This window comes from Lynx rufus, unplaced genomic scaffold (assembly GCF_022079265.1).
Source record: "Lynx rufus isolate CCGP_SWC_20201006 ecotype Redwood Valley unplaced genomic scaffold, mLynRuf1.p SCAF_9, whole genome shotgun sequence".
NCBI classification, from domain to species: Eukaryota; Metazoa; Chordata; class Mammalia; order Carnivora; family Felidae; genus Lynx; species Lynx rufus.
Window position 1 is genome coordinate 109,102,560 of NW_025814897.1, and position 15,704 is coordinate 109,118,263.

At 58.6% G+C, this 15,704-nt stretch overlaps 1 protein-coding gene across 1 annotated transcript; it reads right to left on the reverse strand.

The window, feature by feature from the left end:
• Positions 1-252: 252 nt before the first annotated feature.
• Positions 253-15,355, reverse strand: MAP3K11 (mitogen-activated protein kinase kinase kinase 11). Its single transcript, XM_047070663.1, is given in 11 exon segments — positions 253-1,121; positions 1,769-2,138; positions 2,140-2,201; positions 7,278-7,369; positions 7,458-7,593; positions 8,125-8,238; positions 8,720-8,963; positions 9,100-9,275; positions 9,380-9,528; positions 9,724-9,904; positions 14,141-15,355. Coding segments are annotated over 11 exon segments (2,604 nt in total). The 5' UTR covers positions 14,883-15,355; the 3' UTR covers positions 253-783.
• Between the last annotated feature and the right edge of the window lie 349 nt (positions 15,356-15,704).

The following is a 15,704-nucleotide window of genomic DNA, read 5'->3' on the forward strand; positions in this document are numbered from 1 at the left end:
GGAAGAACGGGGCGATTCTTGAAATGGCAGGAAAGGCCTGCCAAGGGTGGGGAGGAGGTGGGCGAGAGCAGCGCGTGTGGGTGCCGAGGAGGCTGAGGCGGGCCTGGAATGCCTGACCGAGGCCAGCGCCTTTGGTCCCAGCCTAGCCTCAGGCCAACTGCCCTTGTGCTGAGGGCACGAAGTCACCAGGTTTGCGTGATGGCTCGGATCCCCCGGTTACCTCCCAAAAAGGTGAGAGGCTGCACCCGGGGAGACAGCTCGGGGAGTTTATTTGGCTTCATAGGATCCTGAGGCCGAGGCCCCAACCCTGGCCGGGGTGGCAGGAGGGCACCCAGAAAGTCCTGGCCCCAGAGGACCCCCAGGGCAGGGGTGGGGGCATCCGGGCACTAAGCCCCGGGGGGGGGGGGCACAGTAGCAGGGCTTGGTCAAGAGTGCTGGTGACAGCCGAGGCCAGCCCCTCTCCCCTGTACTTCCCCTCCTTCCTGCACCACCCCTGGGGGCAATTCCCTGAGACAGGCTCTGGTCCTCCCAACCAGCTGGGTACAGTGTTGGGCCCCAACGGGGCAGGTGAGTCGGGGGACCCACAGGTTGCAGGTGTGGGGGGGTGCAGGCTCCCCCCCTCCAGTGTGAAGGCTTCCTGTGCAGTGTAGTGTTCCTGACCCCAAAGGGGGTGGGGTCCCTGGGGGAAACCAAGGCAGCTACAGAGGCTCGCCCGGCTCCTGTTCCAGTGTATACTGTGGCTCCTGTAGGGCAGCTGGAGCCTGGGGGAGCAGCCCAGCCCACTCAGGGCCCTGCCTCTGGCGCCCACGGGGCCTGGGCACCTATGTCTTTGGTCTGTGCCCTGCAGTCCTGAGGGCCCCCCCGGAAGGGGTTGGCAGGTGGAGAGTCCCAGAAGGGGTCCGAGTCCGGGAACAAGGTCCAGGGTGCCCGGCGGGGCGCAGGCTGTGGCGAGGACAAAGGCGAAGGCCGTGGCCCGGCTGACACGAAGCTCCACGGGTCGATGCGGCTGCGAAGGGGTGAGGGTCGAGGTCGGCTGATGAGGCCCAGGGGCGGTGAGCGTGGGGTGCCTGGGGTGCCAGGAGCAGAGCGTGATATCCCTGGCGGCGGTGAGACAGCACTTCCTAGGAAGGTTGAGGGAGGGGGCACCGGGTCAGGCAGCCACCAAATCCTGGGTATCCACAGGAGGCACCACCCACCTCTGGAGCTTTCCTATCTGCACAACGAGCTGCTTGACTCATAACTTCCATGGCCCTTTATACTCTGTGGTGCATCTGTTTAATTACCCAGTGGTTAAGAGCAAGGCCTCTGGCGTAGACGGGCCTGGGCTTGGATCCCAGCTCTGCCACTTAACTGGTGAGAGCCTTGGGTCCCTCATCTCTCTGTGCCTTAAACCTCATCTAAAAAATGGGTATAACAAGAGTATTTTGTTCACAGGCCCGTCATGTCATTAAGTGAGACAATCTCTCCGCGGCTCAAGGAACAGCGCCTGGCACAAGTAAGCAACCAGTAGGCGTTTGCTGTCATCATCTCACCAGGATTATTTCTATTCTTTCACAACCTGCCTGGCCATGTCCCCCCACCCCAGCCCCCTCTCCCGCCACTGGGTGGCTGAACTTAGAACTCAGTTCCTTCCGTGCGTCCCCAGTGCCCTGAGGGCCTGGTCTGGGATCCAGCAGATGGCTGTGGCCCCAGCCTTACTGCCCCACACGTCCCCAGCGGCCTCTCCTCCCCGCTGTCACCCACAGTAGGCCTGCTTCGGGCCACTTACCGCGCCTCTCCTCCTCGCGACGGGGGCTCTTGGCTGACAGCTGGCCCACGGGGACTCCCAGTTCCAGCAGCAGGGGCGCAGGGGTGGGCGGGCCGGGGGCGTCTGGGCTCAGCGGGGAGGCGGGGGCGTCGGGCCTCTTGGGGGAGAAGCGGATGAGCTGGGAGGGGGGTGGCTCGGCGGCTGACGGTGTAGGCAGCGGCGCGCGGGGCATTGGCAAGGGCTCCCCACGCTCGCGGCCCGGGCCGCCTGGCGACGGCGATGGCGACGGCGACGGCGGCTGCAGGTCGCGGCCCAGGCCCAGGGAGGCGAGCAGGGCTGTGCCGCGCAGCAGCGCGCGCTGGATCAGCTTGGGCGTCCCGGAGCCGCTACCCGCGCTCCGCGGGGCCTGGGCGCCGAGGCTCCTCGGGCTCCGGGCTCGGCCGCGGGGGGTTACCTGGCAGCGGGGACGGGCACACGTTAGGCCGTCTTCCGGGCGGGGGCCACAGGGGGCCCTCAGCGGCCTAGAACAAGGACTGAGTTCTGCTCCCCACCAACGTCCTCCCTGACTCCTTTTCTCCCCGACCCGGTTCCTCCCTGCCCACCGATCTCGCCCATCGCGCGTTCTCTCTCTCCCTCTCCCTCTCCCTCTCCCTCTCTCTCTCTCTCTCTCTCTCTCACACACACACACACACACACACACACACACACACACACACTCTGGCCTTTCAGAAGTGGCAGGTGTGGGGAGGGCAGGCATGCTCAGGAGCTTGCAGGAGCAAAGCCTGGGAGGCAGCCAGGTGCCTTGGAGCCCAGAGATGGGGGTTGGGGTGAGAAGGGGAGGCGTGGTCCACCAGGAAGCAAGCTGAGGTCGCATCACAGCTGACCTCGTTGGCCTCTGTGGCCAGCCAGGGGCATGTGCATGGCTCCAGGGACAAGGCTGGGATCGATGCCCTGTGCTCTGTGCCCCCCTCCTTCCTGACTGGCCAGCCCTGGCCCTTCTGCCCATCTGCCCCTACTCGATCAGCCACACAGGTCAATTCCAATGCAACGACAGCCCGGAGAGGCACACATCACTGTCCCTATTCTAGAAATGAGGAAACTGAGGCTCAGAGAGGTCAGTTGTTTGTGCCAGGCCTGAGCTCAGTGATTCAGGGGCATTATGTTGTCTGATCCTCGTGCCCCAGGGTCTCCAGGCTCCAGAGAAGTTAGGCGCTTGTCTGAGACTGCACAGCCAGTGAGGGCCGGAGATGGCCTCACTCCAGGTGGAGGCTGGTCTCCACCATTTCCCAGCTGGACTCTGCTCTGGATTTCAGAACATCAGTGTCCTACTTGTGGGCCCAAGGTTGGCCTGACTCCATTCTAGACCACCAGGAATAGGCCTGGAGAAGCTGACATTGAGAAGGTGGTGGTGGTAGGGTCCTATGATGGCCTCCCACAAAGCCCAATTTTGTCAGTTCCTCTCTGGCTCTAGAATCTGCCATCGTTCTCCATTACCACTAAAATAAAGTCCAAGCTCCTTGGCTGAGCTTTCGAAGCCTTCCTCTACTCCACCCTCCTCGGGCCAGGCCTGGAGTGGGACATGGGGCTGGGGGTCCAGAGGAGGAAATGCAAGGCTGGGGAAACTGAACTTTTACTACCAGGGCTTGGCTCAGGGTCCCTTTTCTCAGCCACAACCCTTACCCAGTCTCTCTGACTTATCTGCCCCTGCCCAGACCCCTGCCTTCTAAAATGCAATGGCTAAACTCCCCATCGTTTCCAGGCCCTTCCTAAACTGTCTCTTGCCTCCTTTTCCAGTGTCACCCACTCATTCATTCAACAAACATCTGCTGGGGCTGAGCCGGGCCCACAGACCCAGAGGATGAAGGCCTGGCCCCCACCTATGGCTTCAGGCCTGCAACTCCATGGCTCTCAACTTTTCCTCCGAGGTTTCCTTTTCCTCAGGTGTGGAAAGCCCCGTGCCTGTGCACACACCGTTCCCTCTGCCCAGCACAACTTTCCCACCTCGGCTTTCTGTGATCCCTTAGTCACCATTCAAGCCCCTGTGAAGCTGTAATACTGTTAATTATAATAAGAAATACATATTTGGTTTTCATCTCATCCCTGGCACGGAACTCCGAAAACTCTTAGATTTTCCTAAGGGATCACATCGATAGAAGTGAAAGGAGCATTTTTTGTTCTTCCCAACAAGCCCCTTTGAATCACATTTAAGTTCACATTAACGAGGTCACTTTTGGAAAGCCTGGTTGCCGGGGGAATGAACCACGTGACGAGAGCTGGAGACTGAGGTCTATCACCAACGGCCATTGATTCAATCAATTGATCGTGTCCGCATAATGAAGACTTTATAAAAAAAAAACCCTAGCCAAAGGGTTCAGAGAGCTTCCATTGGTCAACACGTGGAGGTGCTAGGAGAGTGGTGCACCCAGAGAGGGTCCTAAAGCCCCACTTCCCCCCTTCCCACAGACCTTGCCCTAAGCACCTCTTCCATCTGGTTGTTCTCGATCTGTATCCTTTATGATAAATTGGTGATCTAGTAAGTAAACTGTTTTCCTGAGTTTGGTGAGCTGCTCTAGCAAATTACCAAACCTGAGGAGGAGGTCACGGGAACCTCTGACTTATCGGTGGTTGGTCAGAAGCACACAGGACACCCTGGACTTGTGACTGGCATGTGAAGTGGGGTGGGGGGCAGTCTTGTGGGACTGAGCCCTTCACCTGGAGGGTCCGATGCGAACTCCAGGTAGACTGTGTTAGAACTGAATGGGAACCCCACATTTGGTGCCAGAAGTGAAGTGAGTAGTGCCTAGAGGAAAACAAGAGTTTTTTCCCTCTTTTAGAAGCCTTCCCAGAATCTCTCCTAACCTGTGGAGTTACTGCTCACGTTATGCCTTATACAGCCTTTGCCCCACCACTTACTTGTTTGTATCTGAGTCTGCCCCTCCCCCCCACTAGGCCCTCCCCCAGGGCAGGGCAGGGTTGATTTCTTTTCTTTTCTTTCTTTCTTTCTTTCTATTAGAGAGAAAGAGAGCTTTCTTTTTTTTATTTGAGAGAGAGAGAGAGAGAGAGAGAGAGAGAATCTTAAGCAGGCTCTACACTCTACACTCAGAGCCTGAGGTGGGGCATGATCCCACAACCCTGGGGGATCATGACCTGAGCCGAAATCAAGAGGCAAGTACTCAACTGACTGAGCCACCCAGGAGCCCCAGGGTTGATTTCTAATATGTATGATGCCTGTCTCACAAAATGCATCAATATATGTTTGATGGGGGCATCCATTCTTATGATCTTTGCAACAGCCTCATAAGGTGATCACTATTATATGACTTTACAGATGATGAAACTGAGAATTATAATGATATTAAACTGAACAGGGGAAAAACATGTTTAAAACAAACAGGAAGGGGTGCCTGGGTGGCTCAGTCGGTTAAGCGGCCAACTTCAGCTCAGGTCACGATCTCACGGCTTGTGAGTTCGAGCCCCACATCGGGCTCTGCTGACAGCTCAGAGCCTGGGGCCTGCTTCGGATTCTGTGTCTCCCTCTCTCTCTGCCCCTCCCCCACACTCTCTCTTTCTCTCTCAAAAATAAACATTAAAAAAAATAAAAACTAAAACGAGCAGGAAAAGTGAGACAAAGGTTAAGGGCGGATGGAAGTCAGTACAGAATATGAGAGTGTGAAGAAGTTCCTGTGATCAATGGCCTTGAGAAACTGAGGTTCTGAGAGGTAAGTGCTTTGCTCAAGGTAATTCAGCAGGGATTTGAATTTGCCTCCACCCTTCCTAGCACAGTTCCTTGGCAACTCTGTTGCTTTGAATTAAAGCAGCACAACCATCTTGACCCAGAGATGCAGGTGAAATCGCTTCCATGGGGCCTCACAGAGAGAACGTGCCGTGTGGTAGTTAGCGGCTCCAGAGAGTCACAGAGCAGTCCCGTCAGCATAGGCGGACCGTATCCACCAACAGGCACCTTACGGCAACCCGTTCCCCAGTAGTATGGCGTGTGCCTGGGACAACCTCACAGGGTCCTCTTTGACTCTCAGCCAGGCTTCTGACTGTGTGGCTGGCTGGGAGGTCAAGGTCACGTACTCTCATAGGCCCAAGATGGCCACTGGAGTGTGGGCTCCTGCTAGGGGACCAAGTGTTCAGCCGGCGGCTGGGCTGGGATAGGTGATATCCTTCCAGGTCAGGGGCAAGCTTGAGAAGGATGGGGTTCAGACCCTTGTGTCCCTGCTCCTGGTTGCTCAGAAAGAGCAAGGTCAAAGGGCTCTGCAGAACATGGTAGGGGCCGCTTCAACCTACACACCTGGGTTGACAGGACTTTAAGTTCTCCACTGGCCCTTCTAGCTTGGTACATTCTAGAGCAGGTGAACCAAGCTGCCCCTTGGGCCTTCTAATTCTCAGTTCTGTCTCTACAGTACAGCTAGCTTGGGGCAGTGTAATTTCTGGAGTAGAAAATGGAGCGGCAGATGAGGGTCCGTGGCCCTGTTGCTGGAGTCAGACCTGGGTTCAGATCCCTGTTCTGCTGTGTGCCCTACATCAAACCACATAACCTCTCTGTGCCTCTATGAGATGGTCCTAATCATAATACCCAGCATTGCCTGGCACATACGAAGGACCTAGTAAATGTTACCTGTTGTTACTACTATCAAATGTTACTCAAATAATGGTGGAGGTGATGTGCTGGGTGGGGCGAGAGGGGCTCTGACGGGATCCACAAGCAAAGAAGGATGCAGCTTTCTACCCCTCGCCAATCCCGAGCTGCTTGTCCCTCTGACACAGGAGCCCTGATCTCTGCCCAACCCACTAGCTTCCCAAGCAGTTTGTGTGCGAAAAACCCTTTCTTCAGGTGAAAGCATCTGAGGAAGCCAAAGTCTCTCTGCGTTCAAATCCTTAGCTGAAGGCCCCAGGTAGGTTACTTTACCTCTCGGGGCCACAGCTTTCTCATCTCTAAAATGCCGATAATAACAGCACCTCCCTCACCGGGTTGTTGCTTAAAGGGAATGCCTGACGCGCAGTAACTGCTCGTATCCTCATGGAGGACAGAAAAGCTCAGAACTGCCCCAGGTGCAGTGAGAATGGGCTCTGGATCCCCACCTTCTCAGCTTTCTCATCTTCTTCTCTACCTACAGGCTGCTCAGAAGGGACTCTGAGCACAGTGTGGCAGCCACCTGTCTGGTCCACTCCACAGGCACAGTTTCCCTCCCCTCTCTGGACCCAGCTTCCCTTGGGTCCCAAATGGGGAGTACCATCGCTGTCTTCCTTCCCTCCCTACAGCCCGCTGAGGCACAGCAGCTGCCACCGGGGCAGAAAAGAGGCCTTTTGCGGGCCAGGCCTGACCACGAGGACTGCACTATGGGCCCCCTGAAACCTGGGCTGTACCTGGCTCAGTTGTGGACCTATATAGGTCAGATGGGGGTTCTAGGAACGACCTGCCCTGCTGCTGATTTTTTGTAGTTTCCCCGTAGTACCCATAGGAGCGCAGCAGGAGTCTGCTGTTTGCTGGTGGGGGGAGGGGGAGGGAGAAAAGGCCACTCACCATTGAGCATTGGGGGTGTAGAAGGAGATCCCAAGGAGGATGAGTCATCTGAATCCAGGTACCACGTGGCTTCGTCCAAGCGGGACCTTCTCCTGGGGAGGGGAGGGAGGTTGGGCTTCGTGAATCTCAGGACTATTGGGGAGGTAGATGATGCTGGGGCGGGGGCTCTCTGGCACTCACCTCCCATTCTGAGCTTCCCCAGGCTTGGGGGAACTGGGGCCCCAGGCCCAGCATGCTCGCCGCTCTCCGTTGCTGGAGTCCTCCAGACGTCTAGGGGACTGGCGGCCCCATGCCTGGCCTGGTTCAGCAGGCTCCACTGTGGGTGGAAAACCAAGAGGGTCTGAGCTGAGGTCAAGAGCCCTGATCCTTGTCCTCCAATCATAAGAGTCTGGCTCCAGGGACAACTTCTTAGAAGATGGGGGATCAGGTGGGAACCCATACTATTCCGAGGGTGGGCTTTGGGCCACAGAGAAACTGAACAGAACTGGGATGGGGTAGGTAGGTTTGGGTTCTGGGGTCAGCAGTGGGGTAGGGTATCTCATCTAGTTCTCCAGTTGGCATTTGCTGCTTAGTAGTTCGCATGCTGTGGCAAACTTGCCCGGGTTTGCTGGCTCTGCCCCTCGTTAGCTATGTGACATTAGGCAGGTTACTTTTTCCATTTTCCTCATCTATAAAACTTAGATCAAATAAATGCCGCCCAGGGCACGCAGAGATATCGGTCTAAACAGATCGGGGAGGGAGTCTGGGTGTGGGGAGTTAGGAGAAGACAGTGGGATCCAGCTCCCAGGGTAAGGTTTGACAGAAGGATATGGTGCTGAGGGGAAAAGCATGGGGAGAGGTTTCTTACATTGGATGGCCCGGAACCGGGGGAAGGTGGGCGAGTCCCCAGCCCCAACCTCGAAGACGTTTCTCCTCCGGTCCAGGCCGGGTGAGGCCTGCACGGTGATGCGGTGTTTGAAGTCTGGGGTTGGGGGGAAAGCAGGGTGCAGGTTTGTGGTGAACGAGAGCCAGGATTCCAACCCTCAAGAGCCCTCAGCCAGCTCCCAGGCCACGAAGGCGGTTCAGGCACGGTGGCTGCGTGACTGAAGCCGGGGTCACCGCTCTCCTGGGCCTCAGGCTCTCCATAAGGAAAGCGGACAGCCAGGACTCCACCAATCGAAGATTCCCCGGAGGCGACCGGCCGGGCGCCCACGGCCTTCCCCGAACTTTCATGAACCCCGCCCCTCTCCGGGAGCAGCCACTCCCTGGCCGCCATGCAAATATTTCCGCCAGAGCCCGCCCACATGAGAAAACAACACCCCCGGCCCCACCCCTTCCAGCCTTCAGCTCACAGTCCCACCCACCAGCACCCCAGACCAATCCCAGTGAGGGCAGCACAAGCCCGACCCCACCTCTCCGCTCATAACCAATGACTGGGAGGCGCGCTAGACCCCGCCCCTTACCGAGGGGCATGCTGATGCGCTCGCCGCCGTCTCGCGCGCGGAGCTTGCTGCGCTTGAAGGTGCCGCGGCGGCGGCGCACGTGCGGCCGCTCCCGGTCCACCTGCTGCAGCAGCAGCGTCAGCTCGCGCTCGAACACCTCCAGCTCCCACTGAGCCAGCAGGTGCTCGCGCCGCCGTAGCTGCTCTGCCTGTGACCGCTGCTCACGCGCCGCGCGGGTCAGCTCCTCCTCGCGGCTCAGAAGTTCCTGCGCCCGGGACAAGGAAGGTGGTGGGATCAGCCCAGTAAGGACCCTAGCGTCCGCCCCCACTCTCTGCCCCACGGAGACCGTGGAGGCACTTCCCGGCCTCTCTTTCCAATCCCGTCACCCCGACCCCTCCCACCTTTTCCTTGGCCCGCAGTTCGTCGAAAAGGCCTTGGATCTCACGCTTCCAGCCTTCCTGCATGGAATGGAAGGAGTCCCGCGGCATTTCCCGCAGGACCTGCGCCTCTAGCGCCTCCAGCTGCTGCAGGATGGAGGCAAAGTCGGGCCTGCGGTGGGGGTCCTGCGCCCAGCAGTCTGGGGACACGAGTGGAGGGGGAACAGAATGAGAAAGGGTCTGTGGGTGGGCGTGTCCTGTGCCAAAGGGCTCTGCCCCACACCCTTCAGCCCCATATCCTTACCTGCCATGAGCTGTGCGAAGGGCTCAGGGCAGGTGGATGGGATGGGCAGTGTGAGCTTGTTGACAGCTACTCCGTAGGCTACAGCAAGGCAGTCGATACCACGGTAGGGCACCTCCCCAGTCAGCAACTCCCACAGCAGCACCCCAAAACTGTAAGCAAGACAAAGGGTCTGTGTCCCGTCCTCTACTTACTTATTACTATTTCACCCCAAAGCAACTAGGAACCAAATGATTTGGGTCCCTCCCCCTGGGCTCTGCCTGTCTGCCCAGCCCTAGATTTTGGCAGCCACCTCTGCCCTCTTCAGCCCCACGGATGGCCTCGTCCTGTCTCTACCCAGGCCTCACCTCCAGACATCGCTGCCCTTAGAGAAAGTGGAGGCCTTGATAACCTCAGGGGCCATCCAGGCATAGGTGCCCGCAGCACTCATTTGTGTGGTTTTGTGCCACTCTCGGGCCAGTCCGAAGTCAGTGATCTTCAGGGTCTTGTGGTCCATGTCATCACCTTCAATGGGCTGCAGCAGCAGAACTGGGGAAGAGGGTGGGGGGCAGGACTGTGGGTGCTCCATGCTCAGTTAGTGGGGACAAGGGAGGAGCTAGGAGCAAACCATCATCTCACAGACAGGCTGGCTAGGTACTGGAAGCACAGAGGTGATCTTGCTCTGGAGAACTCACAGCTGGAGGTTGGGGTAGAATCAGACAAAAATAATAATGCTGGGAAACATTAATGGAGGGGCTACTTGAGGCCAGGCATTAACACTCAGCTCTAGCATTCACAAAACCATCTCCGAGGTACCCATCATTATCCCCATTTTACAGAAAAGGAAACGGAGCAGAGAAACCACTTAGTCAAGATCATATGCAAATAAAGAACGGCGTCCAACCTAGTCTGTGTGGTTCTCAAGCCAGCGTTCCAACTTTTCCCTAATGCTGCGTTGGACAGAAACCCATGTCTTGTCATGGTGCTGACACAGGAGTGTGAATTAGAACCCCCGTTCGTGTGGGGAACAGGAGGGAACCCCCTGGTGAGAAAGGAAACCCAGCAGGCACTGCAGGCCCCCGGTGCCCATGTCTCGTCTTGGCTAGTGCAGCCACTCTCCGTGAGGACAGAAAGACTCCCAAAAAAAGATATCTACTGATGCAGCTGGACATGAAGAAAATGGGGAGTCTGAGAAGTGAAGGTCCTTGGCCAGAAAGGAGGAGCTTGGGACAAACACGGGAGTGGATGGTCAGATTTGGCAGGGGTTCATGGTGTTGACCCCAATGGGGCCACCATAGTCTGTAGACAGAGGAGAAGCAGCAACTTGCAAATCTCTCACCGGGACAAACGTGGCTCAGATGAGAGGTTTTGAGGAACAGAAAGAGGATAAAGTCATAGAATCATCAAGGGTTTGAAGGAGGCCTCTCGCTCTGCTAGTTATTGTAGAGAAGTGACATCCAAGCCAATTACCTTTCTAAACATACGTCATTTCAGGGCACACCAACCACTCAGCCCTGCTGTCCAGGGTGAAAGCACCATTACGGGGGCAGCTCAGGGTACTGAGGGCAGAGGGGATGGGCACCTAACCCAGCCTGGCAAAAGGGAGGACTTCTTGGAGGAGGTGGCAGAACCAGGGTATTCGCTTTTCCAGGCTTGAAACCATAACCCCTGCTCCTGCTGCTGGCCAAGCTTTCTGGGCCTTGCGGCCGCATCTGGCACTGCCGTCCCCCCCCCCCCCACCAGCTGTCTTTGATTCTGGGGCCTCTGGCTGCTTGTGCTATTTCCTTAGGGCCTCCCCTCCCCTCAGCCTTTTCGGTGCCAGTGCTCCTCAGAGCCTGGCCTCTCCTCAACCTCTGCCCACTGCCCCCAGGCTGTCTTGGCCTCTCCCAAGTGCCAGCTGCCCCCTCCCTGTTGGACTCTCCCACATTTGAAGCTCTAGGCCAGAAGCCAATTCAGCTGCCCATCACCGCCCCGTCTGATGTCCAAATGCCCTCAACAACCACCTTCTGAATCCCACCGCACACAGCAAATCTCCCTGCAATTTCTCCTAATTCAGAGAACAGTCTTGCAGTCCGTCCTCTCCTCTGAGCCAGACTGGGGCTGAGTCCCAAACAGTTAATAAAGCTAAGGACGACAACGAAAGCCACCTCAGAGGGTTGTCATGAGTATTTAACAAGATCACACTTCTTAAATCCTTAGCACAGGGTGTGACATCTGGTGCTGAGTGTCAGCTGTCCTCTAAAGATTAGGTCTCTACCGTCTCGTGTTGACTCTCCTTGCGGTCCTCTGTCACAACATACTCCCTGCTTTGCAGTGGACTCTGGGCTGGCTGCTGGAGGCTCAGAACTGGACCAGTTAGTAAACTTTACACGAGTTCATTCCAAAGCAGCAGAACTGCAACGGGGGGCGGGGCGGGGCGGGGCGGGGGGAGGGCGGCAGGTGGCTTGAGTGGCACCAAGCAAAGGGGTCTATGTGCTAGGGCCCAAGGGTCTATGTGCTGGTCTCTCCTGGTGACAGGACCCACCCACCCTCTTGGAGACCAACCGGCCAGGTCTCTAGCTACTCGTACCTCACACACTAGTGAAGCACTTTCTCACTAGCATCTCTGGCTGGGAGGCCAGCTTCCCCTTTTCGGTCAGGTAATCTGAGGCCCAGAGATAGGCAGCCTCTCATCCAAGTCTCAGGACTTCTTTGTCCCTGGTGGCCTTTCTGTCACCCTCCACCCCCAGCTTCACACCTTTGAAGCCTCATCCTCACCTCCGCATCCCCTGCTTTATATGGAGTGTCTTGAATTTGTCCCAACCCAAGTTGCCCTTCTGGCATCTGATCCAAACCTTGGGGATGGGGTGATCAGGGGCCACCTGGAGGAGAGGGAGCTGGAGATCCCAAGCTCTCAGCCCCCTCTTAGGGCTCCCTAGCCTCTGAAAGGGGCCTGGCCCCCAGCTCCCTCCACAGGCTGGCCTCTGGGGGCCTAGGCAGCTCACACCTCTTCCGCTTCCCTTCCCTGGTCCCTACTTCTCCTTTCTGGGAGGCCTGGTCCAGGTTTCCATCTCGGGGGGAGCCCTCTGGGGGAGAATTGGGGGAGGTCAGACCCAGGCCGGGCTGGCTGGTCAGTCCTGTGACTCGTGGGCCTGGAGAATTCCCCCTCCACTCCCCGCCAGGCTTCCTCACAAGGCCCCCATTGTCCAGGAAAATCACGCCATTGTTTCCTGCCTGTGCCCCCCCCCCAGCTCAGGGACTCCCCCCACCATCCCGCAGACAGCACCCCAGGCCTAGGACCGGGGTCTTCGAGGTGGGAGGCCAGGCTCAGAGAGGCTGAGGGCACCTCGCCTGCCTTCATCACCACCCAGACTCTGGGAGAGAAACAGGGGAACTGGAGGGGGGGCGGGTGTGTGTGCAATCCCTGGCTCCTTCCTCTCCCATAACCCCCCCCCTCCCCAACCCTTGGCTCTTTCCTCCCCTGCAGGCAGCTGGGCTGGGGAGGGAGCAGAGGCTGGAGCAGGGGCAGGAAGCCGGCTCAGGGGCAGCAGGAAACGCAGGAAGCAGTGGGGAGGGTGGGGAGCAGGGGCCTGGGCTATTGTTCCATTTTCTCTGGAAAGAAAACTGGAGGAAAAACAGAAGAAGGGAGTCCCCTCCCCCAAGGCCTTCGGGGAATCTCCCTCAGGCTGGGGCAGTGAGTGGGGGTCCCTGGAAGGCTAGGGCCAAGGAGTGAGGGTGAGCAGAGGGAAGTGCCCCACTGGATGAGGGGAGTAGGTGGGGGTGGCTGGCAGGCCTCCCCAGCCCCTCCAGGCCTGTCAAGGACTTGGATATTACTGGGTCAGGGCATTCTGCTCTCCATAAGCTACTTGTATATGGTCAGCTCAGGCCAGGCCGCCCCAAATATCCATGCTTACCTCCCCCAAGAGTTGCCCATGCCTCTCCAATAACCCATCAGCCCCTCCCGCACCTCCTGTTGCTCTACGGCCTGTACCCTGAGCCCCAGCAGACCCAGCCCCGCGTCCCCACTACTGGGAGGGGTGGTCCTGCCTCTTGGCCTGACATGGCTGGAGACGGAGTAATCTTACTGCTTGAGGCTCCCTTAGCCCCACCACGCCCACCCCAATTGCTCATTCCAGGCAAGGCCCTCTCTGATCCAGCCCTCAAATGCTCACACCCACAGCTGCAGACCTACTGCGTGCCAGGCATCAGATGCCAGGCTTGCCCAGTCCCTTAAGCCATTCACCTTCCTGGTCACTCCCTTTTTACAGAGTCTGAAATTGAGGATCTGAGTTGAAATAAGGAGCTAAAGGTCATGCAGTCAGGGGCATGGGCGGGACCAGAATTCCAGCCCTGTCCCCAGCCTTGACCCCCAGGGGTGGGAAGGGTGGGGGGCTTTCCTCTCCAAGATCTCTGTTCTGGAGAAGCTTCCCACCACAAGAGCAGAGCAGCAACAGCACAAGTGTGAGCTTTAGGGGGAAAGGAAGATGAGCGCCAGTATCCAGCTTCCTTGAAGTGGTGCCCGTGGTTAGACAGGATGCTTATGGCTCACCTGAGAGCTCCCAACTTTTTAACTTGGCAGCTATGAGCTCGGGTTAAGGGCTCCATCTGAGGCTGGGACGTGAAGGACGGTTTGGTGCCTGGGACTCCTGCTTTGGGGTCCGTGTGGACTCATGGCGCCCCTAGTCAGCTGGGACTCCCCTAGGGCAGGAGCTCCTGCCTCTCCTAGATCCCCAGGTGGCTCAGCTGAGAGTTGGCAGGTGTGTGCTTGGCCCACGCCGCCCTCCAACCATGCTCCCCAAAACTCACTGTTGTTGGACTTGAGGTCTCGGTGGATGACGGGCACCAGGGCCTCACAGTGCAGGTAGTGCATCCCGCGGGCAATTTGCACAGCCCAGTTGACCAGAACATGCGGGGGCACACGTCGCCCAGCCAGGGCACGGCTGAGGGGCCCACCGGCCGCATACTCCATCACCAAGCACAGGTTGGGCTCCTCTAGGCACACGGCCTTGAGGGCAATGATGTTGGGGTGTGCCAGCATGGCGAAAAGCCGGGCCTCCTGGCGCACGCTCTCAGCTGTCACACTGATGTCCTCATCGGGGTCCTGGCGAGCTGCCTTCACAGCCACCAGTTCACCTCGCCAGCTGCCGCGGTAGACCTTGCCGAAGCCACCGATGCCGATCACCTCCTCCAGCCGCAGCTCTTGGAAACTGGCCACCTCGCAGGGGGGCGGGCCACCGCCCCGAGACACATAGTTGGATGGAAAGATGCCCACCTGGCCGCCCACCTGGCCCGCCCACCAGCCCTCATCGCCTGAGATAGCTGCATCCCGGGACAGCACCTCCACACGGTCGCCCTTCCTCAGGGCCAGTTCGTCCTGCCCATTGGGTTCGTAGTCAAACAGGGCTGTCCAAACAGGGTTGGCATAAGCCGCTGTCTTCGGGGACCCCTCTGGCCAGCCTCCTCCGCCGCCACCCCCACCGCCCCCACTGCCGCTGCCGTTCCATGACCCCAGCGGGCTCTTGAGAAAGAGGTTCTTCAAGGGCTCCATGGCTGGGACCCGATACTGGGGCAAGTGGGGTACCTTCCCTGGGTGCCCCTGGTCCCCACCCCTGCTGGCTGCCAAGGCCCTAGTCCCGGAACCTGGGCATCCGGGCCCTGGCCCTCAGCCCCAGACCCAAACCTCTCTGGGGAGCCAGGAGTATTGCCTCCCGGCCCCCCGCATCTCGGGCTTCTAGAGGGCCACCCAGGGCAGTGTGGTCAGGCTCTGGGGGTGGGACCCCGGGGCCTCCGGCGTCTCACCATGGCCAGCTTGGAGGGGCCCGAAAGTCCCTCAGTCCTGGAGCAGTCCTGGGAGGCTGGCTCCGGCACTCGCCAAGTGTAAGGTGGGGCCAGCAAGGGGCAGCGCCTGGACTCCGGTTGGGTCTTTTTGCGCAGGGGGTGGCTGGAGTGTCCCTAGTTGGGCCGAGCTGCCGCTTCCCAGCCCGGCTCCCTCAGCCCGACGGCTCCAACCCCGTTCCCTTCTTCCTCCTCCCTTTGTACTTTGGCCCCGGGGGCGGGAGGCAGAGGTGGAGGGTGGAGTTTCACTTTTTTCCGCTCTTCTCCCTCCTGCAGGAAACAGCATCAGATGACGCGGGCGGGTAGCCCTGCTCCCCTCCCAGAGGCTGCCGGAGCAGGTCCCGGGAGTTCCCGGGTAGGCGGGCAATGAGGGGATGGGTAGTCCCGACCGCCCATCGCAGGAGGTTCAGGGTCAAGGTTGGTCTTTGCTAAGGACAGGCCATCATCCCCTCTGCATCCGCATCGGCAAAACGGGGTAAAGAACCTGGCTTGGGAGTGGGGCAAAGCCGAGTCTAGTCTTGGCTCCGAAGTTGAA